Source organism: Dicentrarchus labrax, unplaced genomic scaffold (genome assembly GCF_905237075.1).
Source record: "Dicentrarchus labrax unplaced genomic scaffold, dlabrax2021, whole genome shotgun sequence".
Taxonomy (NCBI): Eukaryota; Metazoa; Chordata; class Actinopteri; family Moronidae; genus Dicentrarchus; species Dicentrarchus labrax.
Window position 1 is genome coordinate 34,393,289 of NW_026136711.1, and position 14,800 is coordinate 34,408,088.

The following is a 14,800-nucleotide window of genomic DNA, read 5'->3' on the forward strand; positions in this document are numbered from 1 at the left end:
TCATTTTATATTTATATTGTGATTAATAGATTTAAAATGAGTGATTTCTAAAGCTGAACAACAGCTGCTACAGAGGTCCTGGTTAGTTTTAAAGAATACTGAATATTTCTGTATAGTTATTTTATTGGCTGTCTTTGGGTCAGATTCAGATTCCCCTTTTTTAAATAGTGGAGACACTACTGCTTTTGTCCACAGGGGGGCGCCAGAATCAACACAATGAAAGTTCATCATAGAAATAAAACTGTTAAAGAGTCCTCCAATCACCTCATTCAAAGATAAACAACAATAATAATTTGTTGAACTCCTGTATCACTGAATATGAAGCCTCTGTCAGCGGTGGTGAGTAACTTTATTTAATAACCTGAATAAAGTTGATGTTTATGTGGACTGTGGTTGAGAACCACTTCCTGCTCATTCTCACTGTGTTCATATGAGACAGCTGCATGAATAAGAAGTTATTGTACATTGGACCCTTTGGTACTCGGATACTTTAAGTAAAAATACACAACTCTGTAAAAAAGCTCCATTACAAGTAAAAATACTGCATTCAAAGTAAAACTACAGAAGTATTATCAGCTAAAAGTAATGAAAGTATCAAAAGTAAACAGGATGGCACAGCTACTTCAGTAAACTGATCTAAAGATGTAAATGAAGGCAGGCTGAATCCCATCTGAGTCAATAAAACATTATTGTTTAATGTTTGTCATTAATCATGAATCCACAACACAGCAGTTTGTTTAGTGAGTAGGAAAAAAACGTGAGTATTTACATCTACCGTCATACACGTCACAGTTTATACCCATGCTAACACAATAAAGACTTTTATATACAAGAAATACTTATTAGCATCATTGTACAAAGAATACCATCATAGTAACTCACTATCTGGATTTGTCATTGATGCAAAATACACAAAATAATAATAATGAAGCTCCGCTCAGCTGCCCTGAAATAATCAGAATCATTAGACAAAAGGAACTTGTATTGTTTGCTGTTGTCTAGGTTTAAAAACAGTTTTACATCAGAAAGTACAAGGCAAGACAATCACAATCTACATGTATACAAGGTTTGCCCTTTATGATCGGTATAAATACACTCTCTCCTTGTTTATGTACACAGAAATCAACCCGCCTCCTCCGTGCACTGACTTTCCCTCCTCTCTTCATCCATTACAGCGATTACAAAAACAAAGTGTGTGTTCAGTGGATTTAGTGTCACAACGTTACACACAAACTGGTACTTGTAGTTCTTAGTGAGAATGAGCCTTTGTTTCACACACAGCGCTGTACTTTAGCTTCAGTTAGCACAAACCCTTCTCCTCCTCTATTCTCTTCTACAAGTGTTGATCACACGTCTTCCTACAGGACACTTTTATAAAGAACCAAATTTGAGCAAATGTCTCTTAAATGTCTCTCGAGCTTAAAAAACAAACAAGTATGAAGAAAAAAGCTCAGAGAAACAACAAATAATTCAAAGTGGACTTCTCAGATCACAACAGGCTTTGCATAGGTTTTTTTTATAGACGTGAACAATCTCAACAGGTTTGGACGATTTACTGCCAGAATTAAGTTTACATGTGATTGCTGAGTATACTCAAACTAACACAACCTAACACCACAGCCCTTCCTTCATGAACATCATGATGTTGAGATTGAAACAGTTTCAGAGAGCTGCTGATTGAACTGTGGGAGGCTTTTGGAGGATGGAGGTTGTGCTGTTGAACTGTAATGTGTTATTGTGTTATTATTCCAGAACCAAACTACCAACGAGTCTGTTCACACTCATATAATGTATGTGGTGAATACTTGAAGTGTATTTTTTGGCTAAATGGAAGTTATCTCTATATTGGAACATATGTATGATTTAATGATTAATGATTGATGTATTGGCTCAACAGGTGCACATATACATGATTAGTGTGTAAAGATGGATTCTTTTAAAATATAGTTATACTAGTGGTGCTTTTGCTTTCTTTCTTTTTTAGATGTAAAATCTGAAGTGAAAATCAGAATGAATGAGATGGAATTCAATTAATTCTTAAATTATGGCTAAAAGCTATTTTCCTCCATAACAGTGAACTGAATATATTTGGGTTGTGGGCAGAACATTTGATGGCGCCACCTTAGGCTTTGTAAAACAGTGATCAACACTTTCTGGACCAAACAACTAATCGATAAATGGATAATGAAAATAATGGTGAGTTGTATTCAGTTACACTTAACAAAGTCTGTCAATCGGCTTATTGTAAAGCCTGCAACGTCACATTATGGTCAACCTGTTCCTTCTTCCTCTGCGTACAATTTCCTGATGTGAGACAATTATTCACAAATTGCTAGTTTAACCCACACTGCTGTAACAACACAGACTGACCTGTGTTCATTATTGCAGTGAACTCCTGTGAATCCTCCTCTAACCTGTCAGCTGCCCTTCATTAACAAAGTGAACAGCAACAACGAGTGATCAATACTGATAGTCTTAACATGTTCTTTAAGGCTCGGTCTGTAGGGTTAGTTCTTTTAAACGGACTCTGGCGTATTTGTCCACCAGAGTTGGAGAATGTTGGAAAGACTGGTGAGTTTGATTTGTTTCTGTCCAGTTGGAATTGTGTTTTTATGTACGAGGTAAAATCACTGGTTTTGTCAATGGAGTCTGGTGCCCATTATTTGGTCTGAGGCGCTCTAGTGGCAGTGAATTCATTAAACGTCATCGAACCACACAGGGAACAGCCGGGATCCATACTGCACCTGGACCATTCAGTTATTATATCTTCATACAAGTTAGCGGAGGGCTGAACTGGAAGCTAGGAACGGAGGAAGTCTCTAGTGTGCTTCCTCTATAGGCCCCACAGTGTGGAAACATATGCAGAAGATTCAGGTCATTTTATGTCTGGAAATCAAATTGTTTTTGGCTTCATGCACCACTGAGCAGCTTCCACAGGAATGAACGGAGCCCCGTCTCCAACGCTGTATCCACTTACCCCCTAATAAATAAAAGCTTTATACCAGAATGCATTTCTGTCTGCTTACAGGCTGGAAATGACGCATCCTGTGGACATATACTGTGGTACTCCGGACATTTTTAGTACTTGATGGCAAAACCACAAGCAGATATAATAGATAATCAATAATAGATATTAATATTTCTTACTACTCTGTCTCTGTCGGTTCTTACTGAAAACGAAAAAAGTTTCAGGCTCAGTCACTTCCTATAACAGCCTATAACTGTTACTCATACAGGAGGAAATAGTGTATTTGTTGGGGACTATTTTCAGTGGCGGATTAATACACATCTGGTGTTCTAGTATTTATAGAAACAGGATGGTGTGTGTGGGACTGAGTCAAAATAAAATACAGTGCAATATCAGCAGTCTTATCATTTAACATCTTCTAAGTTATATATGCAGGAGTTTTACCTTTAAAAGGTCCTCTGAGACTTTATGATTCAGATCTGTGCACATAAATATGACAGTTAACCACGTGTGAGTCCGCATATGATCCAGCATCAGGCAGAATACGCTGAGCAGTGTAAACGGCTGTGACAGAAACACAGTTAGGAAGCTAAACCAGGGGAGCTAACAGCTGTTCACAGTTCAGTTTTGTTCATTTCAACCAAAAAAAGGAGAGGAGGAGTGATTAGGTGCATTGCAGGATGACAGTATGTACATAATCATATCTGAGCAGGTGGCTAAAAGTAAAAACATTTTTTAAAACAAACAAAATACAAAAGTATTATCCTTCACAGTACTCGTACACACCAGGATCACAAAGATGAAATCATGTAGATTTTAAAATCCTCTGTGATCAAAGTGCTTCTTCTTCCTATAAACTATAAACACATCAGTGCACAGAAGTTCTGCAGTAGTTTAACCTTTGTGGATCGCTCACAGTCTCTGTTTAAGCTCAAACTCCCGATGAATCGACATGCATACAAAACCTGATTAAAAAATGTACAGTTCATTACTTTCATAAAAAAATGGCAAAAAGTGTATATTTATTATCGTTAATATTCTCTATAAATATCCTCCATCTGATGCCTCGCACACATTTACAGCTTCTTCCCTTGAACGCCTCCTCTGCTAAAAAAAAAACACCCTGCGCAGGTTTAAACGCCTTTTCAGCATTAAATAAAATGATTTCTTGACCCCGGAAATTATGGGATGCAACATTTTCAGAGTGTTTGTGTGTGAGGCGTCGTCGCGTCATAAATCCTCCAGCAGCTACTAACGGCTCATTTATATCTTGCATATTTCTACACAGGTTTCACCTTCAATCAAAAGTATATGGATTAAATAGAAATTATATTTATATACGTCTATATACTGTATTATATCTACACACTTTGTTTTTTTTGTGTTGGAAAATATAATAATGTTTGTTTATCTGACAAATAAGACGACTGGGGCGGAGCTCAATCTGTCGTTTGATTGGCTGTTTGTTCGGGACTCTTTAATTCGACTTGTTTTCAGTGAGATCTTCACTTTATCGTTACGTAGCATCGAAATAATCCCTGCTTTTATAAAAAATATGTTAAGATTATAATTCTCATATGTTTTGGTGCTCTGTTGCTTTGTTAAAGTGCTGCTTTAGAGAACAGGGTATAATTGTTATTTAAAAATCTGAATGATAATGTTCGATTATCAGTGAAAATAAAATCAATAACTAACATGAGATAAGATACATATCTGTGCAATTTCAGTACGAGTGCGACTGCATTTAGAAATATGTGTTTGTGGACATTATTATGATAGATTTAGTGAAAAAGCTGATTAAATAGTAGTTTTAGTTCAGGATGCAGTGACATGAGAAACATTTGGTTAAAAGATGTTGAAAGCTGACTGTACTGAGAGAGCAGATCCATTCAACCTTCATCTTCAATGATTAGTTTGGTTATTGAACCGGGACAACTGGGGGGAGTCTGACAGTTTCTCATCGGTTTTAGGCTCTTGCTCTCACTCCACTTCTCTTCTGAAAAGAGTTCATATTCTGTTCATCATCATCAGCCGACGTCTCACTCCTCACTGATGCCGTGCTCCCAGGCCACTTTCGCTTGCTCATCCTTGGTTGCTGCGATTATGGGCTGGGAGATCTTGCGTGGCATGGGCCGGGGGGCGGGAGGAGGGGGTGCAGACTGGGTGTTCAGGGGGTCTTCTTCAGGGATACACCCCTCTCTGAGGTAGGGTTTGGGGGGCAGGGCTGGAGGAGGCTCGTGGAGGTGGTAAAGAGGCGGGTGGTGGGGGATGTAGTGTGGGTGGAAGTGGTGGTAGTAGTGGTGGTGTTGGGGGTGCGGCAGCCCATCCTGCTGCTGTGGAGCTCCAGTGGAGGCCGAACCCGGAGCCTGGGGCTGGATTTGGCCCCCTGCCTGGGCCGGGGTGACGCCTCCGGGGGCGGAGTGGCTGCGGCAGGGTGGGGGTTTCACTCCATCGAGGACGTCGGGCTCAGAGACGCTGTACCTGACGGGTTGATAAAGTGAGTCCAGGTCTTCTTGGTCGGTGGTCCAGGCCTGACTGCTGGGGACGGACTCCAGGGTGTCTGTGCGACTGGCCGGGGGGTCTGAGGAGGAGGCGGGGCCGCCGAAGTTGCTCTCACTGAGGGAGGAGACTCCAGAGCTGGCACTGCCTGATAATGTGGAGTTACTGCCATCCAGGATGGACTGTGGACTGGTGGGCGAGGCAGGTATAGGGTGCAGGGGAGACTGGAGAGAGAGAGAGAAAAGGGGGGACAGATACAGAGTTAGAACAGACAGCTGGTATGTTACAGCTGTTTATGTTTGCTGTCATGAAGGATTAGAAAGAAAAACTAAAACTTAAAGCAGTTACATTTACTTAAAGGCAGAATAAACTGGATTTGTTGGTTGCGGTTTGTAAACACAGTATTCTCTCTGGTCTTAATAGCACCAGAAGCGCATGCCCCCTGACTCTTCTCAGGAACTGGCAGAGCCGGCTCTATTTTTTGAGGAGGCCTCGGCCATTCAACACCTGTATATATATCTATAAATGTTTTCTGAAAACATTTAGGGTGAGAAAGAAGCCATACTGTTGCTGAGTCTGTCTTAATTTTAGCAGTCAAGCGGTCAAGGGAAAATAATTGTTCACTTTACATTGTTCTTTAGGAAAATCCTACTTATTCTGCCTTTAACTGATGAAAACAATACTGAAATAAGGTATAACATATGGCCATATGGTCGTGGTTGAAACAGACCATGAAGATTCATAAATGATGAGTAAAGAGCAGTCTGTCTCTGCAAGCTCTGAAATCGCAACGTTGAGTTTATAATGAACTAAAAAAAGTAAAACATAATAAAATAATATAATATATATTTTTAGAAGTCAATTATTTAGGAATCAGATTGTCTACAGGGAGATTAGAAAAGTCCATGAGCAGTGAAAACTCAACAAAACTGAGAAAGGGACAGAAAACAGGACAACATACAGAAAAGGAAAAGAAGGTTACTTCCATGGAAAGCAGAAGCGGGAAAGCAGACGGACACTGGGAGATTTCCTTTAGTGGAACTTCCTGTACAGTGCCTGAACTCTCACAGATCATTTAAAGCTCAGTGTAGACCCTGTGCTCAGTAACAGAACATTAAAAAGAAACCAGAACAGATTCATTTCTAATGAAGAGTCACTTTCTGGATGTCTGCTTGTGTCCTCCAGTTGTAAATGAACCGCTGCATCACACTCATTCAGTTATTCTCATCCTGAAAGTTGTAGTTTGTGATATCATTTGAAATGAAAAAGAGCCTTTCTTGCACAGGTTTCATTGAAGTCATCATGCTAAAGAGGTGCAGAGGCAAAAACAAACTCTCCTAACAACAGTGCCTCTCTTGGGGAGTGTGACAGAAAGTGTCATCCAGACCAACAGCAGGAGTGAGGAGGAGGAGGAGGAGGAGGAAGAGGAGGAGGGTACCTTTCTTAAGGAGCGCGCAGGGAGAGCTGGAGGGAGGTCGCTGACCTGGTGGTGGAAAGCGTCAAAGTGCATCGACAGGTGTTGCCCTACAGGGGGAGACACAGCAGGACTGACTGAGAGAGATGCACACACACACCTCAGACCAGAGAAGAAGTGGAGGATGGGGAGGAGAAAGGGGGTGAGGAGGGGGAGGTGTGAGGAGAAAGAGTAAGAGGAAGAAAAGAAGGGAAGAGAGAGGGAAGTGGAAGTGGGTAGGAGGAGGACTGGGAGGGAAAAGCTGGAGCAGAGAGGAGGAGGAGGAGGAAGAGGAGGAGGAGGAGGAAGAGGAGTGTGTGTGTGTGAAGGAGGGGAGGTGTTTGAAAAGGTGCTTTCAAATATCCTGTCAAGTCCTTTAAATGTAAGTTTTGGGGCTTTTTGTTTCTAAAATGGGAGCTGCTCAACTGTTCTTTAACTAAACAAATGGTTCATCCAATCAGCTGCAGTATTTTTTAAGGTGTGTGCTTTCAATCAATCAATCAACTAAAGAAATTGGACATTTGTTTTCTCAGGATAAATGATCTTATATCTCCACACGGATGTTCTCTGCTTCTGTATCCGTACTATGAACAGAACAGAGTGTTTCTTTATATTCATTTACTGTTTGGTGTCTGACCAGGCGTGTGTTCAGTAACGTTTTCACTCATTGCTCGCACTGGCAGGAGATGGCGGACCGGTACCGGTCACACAACATAAAAACAACAACACAGTGATGACACAGAGACAAACACACTGCCAAACAAACAGCTGACGGGACGGAGGAGGTTCATTTGATTTCATTATTGTTTTAACTCCATCATTCACTGTAACATTAGAACTGTGGTAAGATGATGGTCAATTTTCAGCTTTTTGAGATTCTATGAGCTCAAACTGTTGTTGGTTCTGGGGGAGTACAGGGGGGGCTCAGCCTCTCCTGGTTCCCCTGAGCGTCCCCTATACAGACACGGCTCCAAGAAATCCACAGACTACAGCAGGAGCAGGTTTCACTGGGAATATTCCTCAAGTACAAAGTAGTTCAAAATGAAAGTAATGAAACATACCAAAGTACACACTGACAGCAACATTTCTGACTGGGAAATAAAAACAACAATAACAACAACATCACACCTGCCAGGTTACTGCACCACACACACACACACACACACACACACACACACACACACACACACACACACACACACACACACACACACGATACATACACATAAACACAATGGACAAACACACACACATACAGTCAAATACATATATCAAAACACATTTCACACACACAAACCAAACTGACATTAAAATAAAACACACACACAGACACACACTTAAAAGTCGAGCCGTACCATGAGGCAGGTTGCGAGGGGGAACAGGAGGCGCCATGACACTGCCAACATGGGCAGTGAGGAAGGGGAGGGCTTCTCTGGTACCACTGTCCAAACTCCAACTACTGGGAGTGGTGAGGACTGGAGGAGTGAGGAGGAGAGGAGAGGAGGGAAGGGGAGGGAGGAGAGGAGAGGAGGGGAGGAGGTAAAGAAAGTAAGAGAGAAGAGAGAACAGAAGGAGGAAAAGAATGGAGAGGAGAGAAGAAAGGAGAGATGAGTAGAGGAGGAGGAAAAGAAAACAAGAGAGGAGAGGAGGAAGAGAAAGAAGATGAGAGGGGAGAGGAGCAGAAGAAGGAGGAGAGGAGAAGATAAATGGAGTGTATTTGTTTGCATATAATCTTGCACACTATGTCCTGTGAGTGTGTGTGTGTGTGTGTGTGTGAGCCTCTCTACCTTTCTCAGCCACAGACAGGTTGGGGTCACTGCAGGGTTTACACGGACCGATCACCTGATGGAACAACGCTCGCTGGAAGTTCGTCGGCTGAGGAGAAAAACAGTTTTAAGTGCTGCAGGCGCAGAGCTGGAGCCACACAGGACGGCACACATATGAGCATCTTCTCTCTGCGTGGCATGGCGCTGTACGGAGGTTAGATTATGACCAACATGTGTGTACGGGTATTTAAAATAAGCCCCTGATTGTGTGGATGTGCAGGCAATAAGAGAGAAACAGCTAAAAGAAACCACTGCTGTCCTGTACTGTGTATTAGTCTTGAATAATCAAGAGTTGCTGATCTTCAATCATAAATGAGTCGTATTAATTGTGATGGATTTGTCCTCCAGGAGAATATAATGAGTCTGGAAATTCTAGAGAAATGTTTAAATGCATTACACTTTAACTAAACCAGAGTAAAATGATTATGATGAGGGTTACTATGGTAACTAGTGAACCAAAACTAGACTAAAACTATTCAGACTGTTGACTAAAGACTTTGACTCAACAAAAGCAACACAGGTTAGAAACTTAAAAGCATGAGATCACTCCGTACCTGTCCGTTCTCGGTGATGTTGGTGTACATGGCACTGCTCGGTCTCTCTCTGTGAGGTGGCAGCAGCATCAGCATCTCCCTGTTGTGTCTGTATTTGTCCGGCAGGGAAGGAGAGCCGACTGCAGAGGGAGCGACAGGAGGAATCATTTTCCAGAACAAAAGCAGCAAGAAGCTAGAACGTGATAAAATATGTTTTCAGTGAAACGTAATGTTTCTGAGCTGCTTACCTCTGATGGTTGAGGGGGCGGAGTTTATCATCTGGGAGGGTGCAGAGTGGGTGGAGCTAAGGCTGGAGGAGGAGGGGCTTGCCTGCAGAGAGGAGGTTGAGAAGGTAAATAAAAAACACACACACACACACACACACACACACACACACACAGTAGCATCATGAGATCAGTGGAGTTCAGCTGTGTAAAAACAAAAGTCGGATAAAAAAAAGTGATAATATATATAATAATAATCTAAATATTATAAAATGCTTTTGCAAATTGAAGGGAACAAAAATCTTTTGGAGAGACTACAGACTACTTACAGACTAGTCTGGAGACGCAAATGTTTTTCCATACTTATGCAGACTTGGAAATTACCAAAAATCTAACTCCATAGATTTCATAAAGCATAGGAACCTTCTACTCTGGAATGTATTTTACTTAATTTCTAATTTTGTTGTATTCATTATTTTAAATAGCTCTTTATCTGTCTCCTACCTCTTTAGACTGTTCCTTGTCCTTCTGTAACATATAAAGTCTTATTTCATCTATGGAAACTGACCCTGAGAACACAGAGAACCACTGACCTGCATGCGGTAGAAGTCCTCGGGGTGCTCCACCACCATGCCATCAGCCAGGATCAGCAGGCTGCCAACGTTCCCTGTCTCACTGGAGTTGTGAGAGGAGAGAGAGGAGGAGGAGTTGCGCACTGGAGTCAAAACAGCTATGGGACTGGGAGGAGGGAACCGAGGACGGGTGGTGGGAAAAATTTAAGGAGTAGGGGTAGAAGTAGAGGGACGGAGGGAGAAGAGAGGGAGGTAAAGGAGAAGAAAGCAGAGAGAAGGAGGTAGGGAGGAAGGGAGGAAAAAAAAGGGCAGAGCGAGGAGCCATGCAGAGTACAACCAACAACCAAAACATGCATGAAGTAATTTGGTGGGAATGAGAGATGCAGGAGTTTAAAGCCAAGACCATGCAAGAAGCAAAATGCAGGGTGGTTCGATGGGGAGAGAAAGAGAGAGAGAGAGAAAGAGAGAAAGAGAGGGAAAAATGTGATGTGTGAAGTCGACTGTGCATGATACACAGATGCAGTTAGCAAGAAATTAGCAAAGATCATTAATGAGAGACAGAGAGCAGATGAAGTCATTGTTGTAGAGAGAGATGGAGAAGGCAGGGAGAAGAAGAAGAAGAAGATGTGTGTGTGTTGACAGGTGATGAAAATGTCACGTCATGTGAGTGTGGACGGATGAGTGTAACCGACTGACAAAGCAGAACAAAGTGCAAAGTCTCCCTCGAGGATAAAAGGAATGAGAAAAATTGTGTGTGTGTGTGTGTGTGTGTGTGTGTGTGTGTGTGTGTGTGTGTGTGTGTGTGTGTGTGTGTGTGTGTGTGTGTGTGTGTGTGTGTGTGTGTGTGTGTGTGTGTGTGTGTGTGTGTGTGTGTGTTGCTGACCTGTGCCGGTGCAGGAGTTTGAAGCTCTCGGGGCTCATCGGGCTGTGAGAGGCCAGGATCCCTCTGGGGGTGTTGGCTCCTGAACCAACCTTGTCTAAACCAGGCAGACCCTGCAACGCCACATAGAAACACTGCTCTGAATATACACACTGCCCTCACATATGTGCACACACACCACATGGACAAACTCAAGTCAGTAATGACTGTTTTCAATATCAATTCATCTGTCGGCAATTTTTTCCATTCATTTATTAGTCGATTTATTATTGTTTGGTTCATAAAATGTCAGATAATGCTGGTAAATGGTAAAAAATGTTGATCAGTGTTTCCTAAAGCCCAAGGTGACGTCCTCAAATGTCTTTGTCTTGTTTTGTTCACAACCCAAATATATTCAGTTTACAGTCATAGAGGACTAAAGAAACCAGAAAATCTATTTGGGAGCTAAAATCTGAGAAGTTTGACATGTTTTCTTACAAAATTACTCAAAACTATTATTCATAAGCAAAGACGTTGGCAATTCATTTACAAATCAATTAACCAATTCATAATTGCAGCTCTACAGCATTGTTGGAATAACCACTTAAAGTTGCTGTATGTTGCGTTGTTGAGTTTTAATGTCCCAATAAATTAGAGGTGAAACGTTGAGATTGTTAGCAGAGACACACTTATCTGAGCTAGAAGCATGATAACATCCTCTTTGAAGAAGCTGCTAATTAGCTTTGTGATGATGATCCAACCTTCCAGCATGTTTACAATAGAACAAATCCTCTTCCAGGCTCAACATTGGTTTAGCTTCAGTTAATCATATTTAGGCTCATGAAGAGCAGAATTATTCTGGAGCAACATGTGTGCGTACAGTATGTTTTTCTCATTATTTATAAGCTTGAAATATAATAAAGTGAAATGCTGTTGCTGTGAATGTTTCTGTGCACTAACATGGCAGAGGCTGCTCCTCATCATCTGGAACTGATCTATCAGTTTCTTGTGCAGGGGACGCATTTCTGGGTGGACCAGTTTCTCGTGCACGGCCAGGCCAACTCCGAGGACGTGAACCTGCGGGAGAATAATAAAACATCATCAGACAAGATTTCTATTGTGCAGAGAGAGCGGACGTTACCTCTTTTATAAGTCCCTGAGCTTTCTGAAAAATCTCTCCTGTTCTTCCGTTTTGAGCCTGCAGGCGAACGTCGCTGTAGATTCTTTTAAAGCATTAATTATAAATCTTTGCTCTGACTTTTAATATCAAAAAGTCAGAGCAAATACAGAATCAAATCCAATGAGTAGATGTTAAGTAATTTGTTCAGCACGTTCATGCTTCCATGAGGGTGAAACATTGTATTTGAACTTATGCATTCATAATGCAAATAGTTGATTATTCGTTTCAAAGTAGCAGTTCTAGTGCCAAAGTTCAGTATGTTGAGCCAACAATGTCATTTCTAACCTGCTCCTGCATCAGGTCTTTGAGCTGAGTGATCTTCTCTGTGTCTTCAGGGTGGCTGGTGATGTACTCCTTATCAAAGAAAGCCTAATGACAAAGAAAAAAATCATTGTCGTCATTGTTATCATCAAATTACTACACAACTTACTGTGTTTATAAAGGTCAAACATCATAAATAAACTGTTTGTGACACAGAAGCTGGAGCAAACCATTAACTGGTTCATTGCCGTTACACATGTAGATCCGCCTCATAGGGACTGACGACCTGAACTACAGAATGTATGTCTAACTATTTCTGTCTGACCTCTTGGTATCTGGCGATGCCTCCGTTAACTGCAGCGTCGATGACTCCATTCAGCGTCATGCTGAGCAGGTTGATGTTGCCATGCAGCTGCTTGTGTTGGTACTGGCTGATCAGAGTCCGCAGCTCCTGGTTCTTATTCTCCACCACAGAGATGGCATTTTCTAATGGACTCACCTCGACCTGAGGGACAGACAAGGGTGTCAAAGTGAGAAATTAAGATACATGAAACACACAGAGAGAGATTTCCTGTTGATGGATCAGCCACGAATCATATTGTACGAACGGTTCTTCTTCCTTTTTGTTCAACACAAACTGCATTATGTTAAACACATCATGTCCATCACATAAACATCTACAAGACATTCTGAGTGTTCAGGACAGAAAATGTGAAGTAAATTACTAGAGATGGAGAATTGAGAGCAGTGAATTTTAACCTTGTGAGGCGTCTGGACTCACAAGATCACAGAATCACAAGATCACGTAAGAATCCATCTTGCTGATCTTGTGTCCGAACCACAGTGGTTTGGAACAATCAGTGTCCTATAAAAGTTTGACCAACGTTGTAATTAATCTTCCTTCGGATACGAAACTATTTCTACATTCACTCACCAGCTCTCTCTTGTCCACCTCAAACCAGCGTGAAATCCCAGGCAGAGGGTGAGTGAGGATCAGGGTGGTCCTCTCTATCCAAAGACTCTGAAACACACAACACAAACAGCAGTAAGACAAACTGTCCTGGAGCCACAAACTGACTGCTGCTGCTTAATCTCAACGATATTATCTCACAGAGATCTGTCAGTTTGCTTAGAGGAACAGTGAACCACTCAAATGTCTTACGATACAAATGTGTTTAACTTGCTTCATGCAGCATTTTAACATCATTAAGTTATTTGTTATACTATATCAATCTAACCTTTATAAATTACACCGTGTTTTAGTAGACAGGTCAGATTTGGAGGAGATTGTTTTATGACCATTAATTTTGGTCTGTTTGGACTCCAGAGACTTTTTTTCTGTAATCCTTTAATGGATTATTAGTTGTGTGTTTTGTTACATGTGCAAATAAGGAAACTTCTAATCACTTGGGCAGTGAATGATTTTGCATCAGGTTATAAAAAGGTCACAAAGAGTTGGATAGAAATTATTATTGATTTGTTTATGAAATGTTATTGACGGCTGGAATATATTTCCATACCATATAACCCTTTTGTGAATATAATAACTTACACTTATTTGCATTTGCATATTTTCATTTTCACAGCGAGTGCTACCATTTTATAAACTAACCTGTTACCAACTGTGCATTAATTTGTGTTTTAAAAACAAAACGATGTGAAGTAAATATTCCAGCCTACAGAAAGTGCTCTGTTGTCTGTGTTTGAACTCACCTTGAACTCATTATCTCGGTCTTTGGGTCCTTTGTGGAAAGGTCGGTCGTAACGGAAACGGCGAACGTTGTTGACTCGGTAGAAGCTCTTAATGCGATCAGGGACTCTGTCCATCTGGAGGACGGTGACACTGTCCGGCACCGGTGTTACTGCGTAGATCTGGAGGTCTGAGGCGAGGAGGTCAAAGGAATAACTGGACAAATGGAGCATTTAGATTCTCTGACTGTGGTATTTATGAGACATGTTGTAGAATAATTAGTTTTCTCATTCTGTTCCTTGTGAAGATGTCACATCAATCAGCTAGTCATTGCAGGAACATCAAAACACACACACACACACACACACACACACACACACACACACACACACACACACACGCACACACACACACACACACACACAGATGCTTTCTCTCTCACTGAAGGATACACTGTGCATCACACTGCAGAATGGCCTCATCTGGCTGATTGGGGTGCTGCATCGCAATAGCTTGCGGGAATTCTCCCAGCATCCTTTGCTGGAAGGCCTCTAGCCTTTCGTAGTCATGGCCGCGACAGACAAACTCTTTGTTCTGGTGTGGATCATCAAAATAAAACAAAACACTGTTTATAGAAGTCATGCTCATGTTTATAGCCAGAATATTTAATGGAATTATTATAATTATTGTGGTACAGTTACTAGCAAGCTACAGTAGTAAGATTTTGTTTTCTAT

The 14,800-nt window shown here is 41.4% G+C and overlaps 1 protein-coding gene across 10 annotated transcripts in view; it reads right to left on the reverse strand.

The window, feature by feature from the left end:
* Nucleotides 1-671: 671 nt before the first annotated feature.
* Nucleotides 672-14,800, reverse strand: part of LOC127371735 (dedicator of cytokinesis protein 3-like) — a 195,470-nt gene continuing 181,341 nt past the window's right edge. For 4 of the 10 annotated variants that reach the window (XM_051414717.1, XM_051414723.1, XM_051414721.1 and 1 more), the window contains 14 exons: nt 14,518-14,659; nt 14,089-14,255; nt 13,310-13,396; nt 12,701-12,880; nt 12,400-12,483; nt 11,895-12,011; nt 10,959-11,089; nt 10,097-10,241; nt 9,528-9,609; nt 9,301-9,419; nt 8,708-8,795; nt 8,276-8,395; nt 6,906-6,991; nt 672-5,691 (listed from right to left, as the gene is read on the reverse strand). In XM_051414717.1, the coding sequence (XP_051270677.1) occupies nt 5,008-5,691; nt 6,906-6,991; nt 8,276-8,395; nt 8,708-8,795; nt 9,301-9,419; nt 9,528-9,609; nt 10,097-10,241; nt 10,959-11,089; nt 11,895-12,011; nt 12,400-12,483; nt 12,701-12,880; nt 13,310-13,396; nt 14,089-14,255; nt 14,518-14,659 (2,232 nt within the window). In that variant the 3' untranslated portion in view covers nt 672-5,007. The remainder of the gene's footprint in view (nt 5,692-6,905; nt 6,992-8,275; nt 8,396-8,707; nt 8,796-9,300; nt 9,420-9,527; nt 9,610-10,096; nt 10,242-10,958; nt 11,090-11,894; nt 12,012-12,399; nt 12,484-12,700; nt 12,881-13,309; nt 13,397-14,088; nt 14,256-14,517; nt 14,660-14,800) is intronic. The other 6 variants (XM_051414718.1, XM_051414722.1, XM_051414720.1 and 3 more) reach the window with 4 other exon arrangements.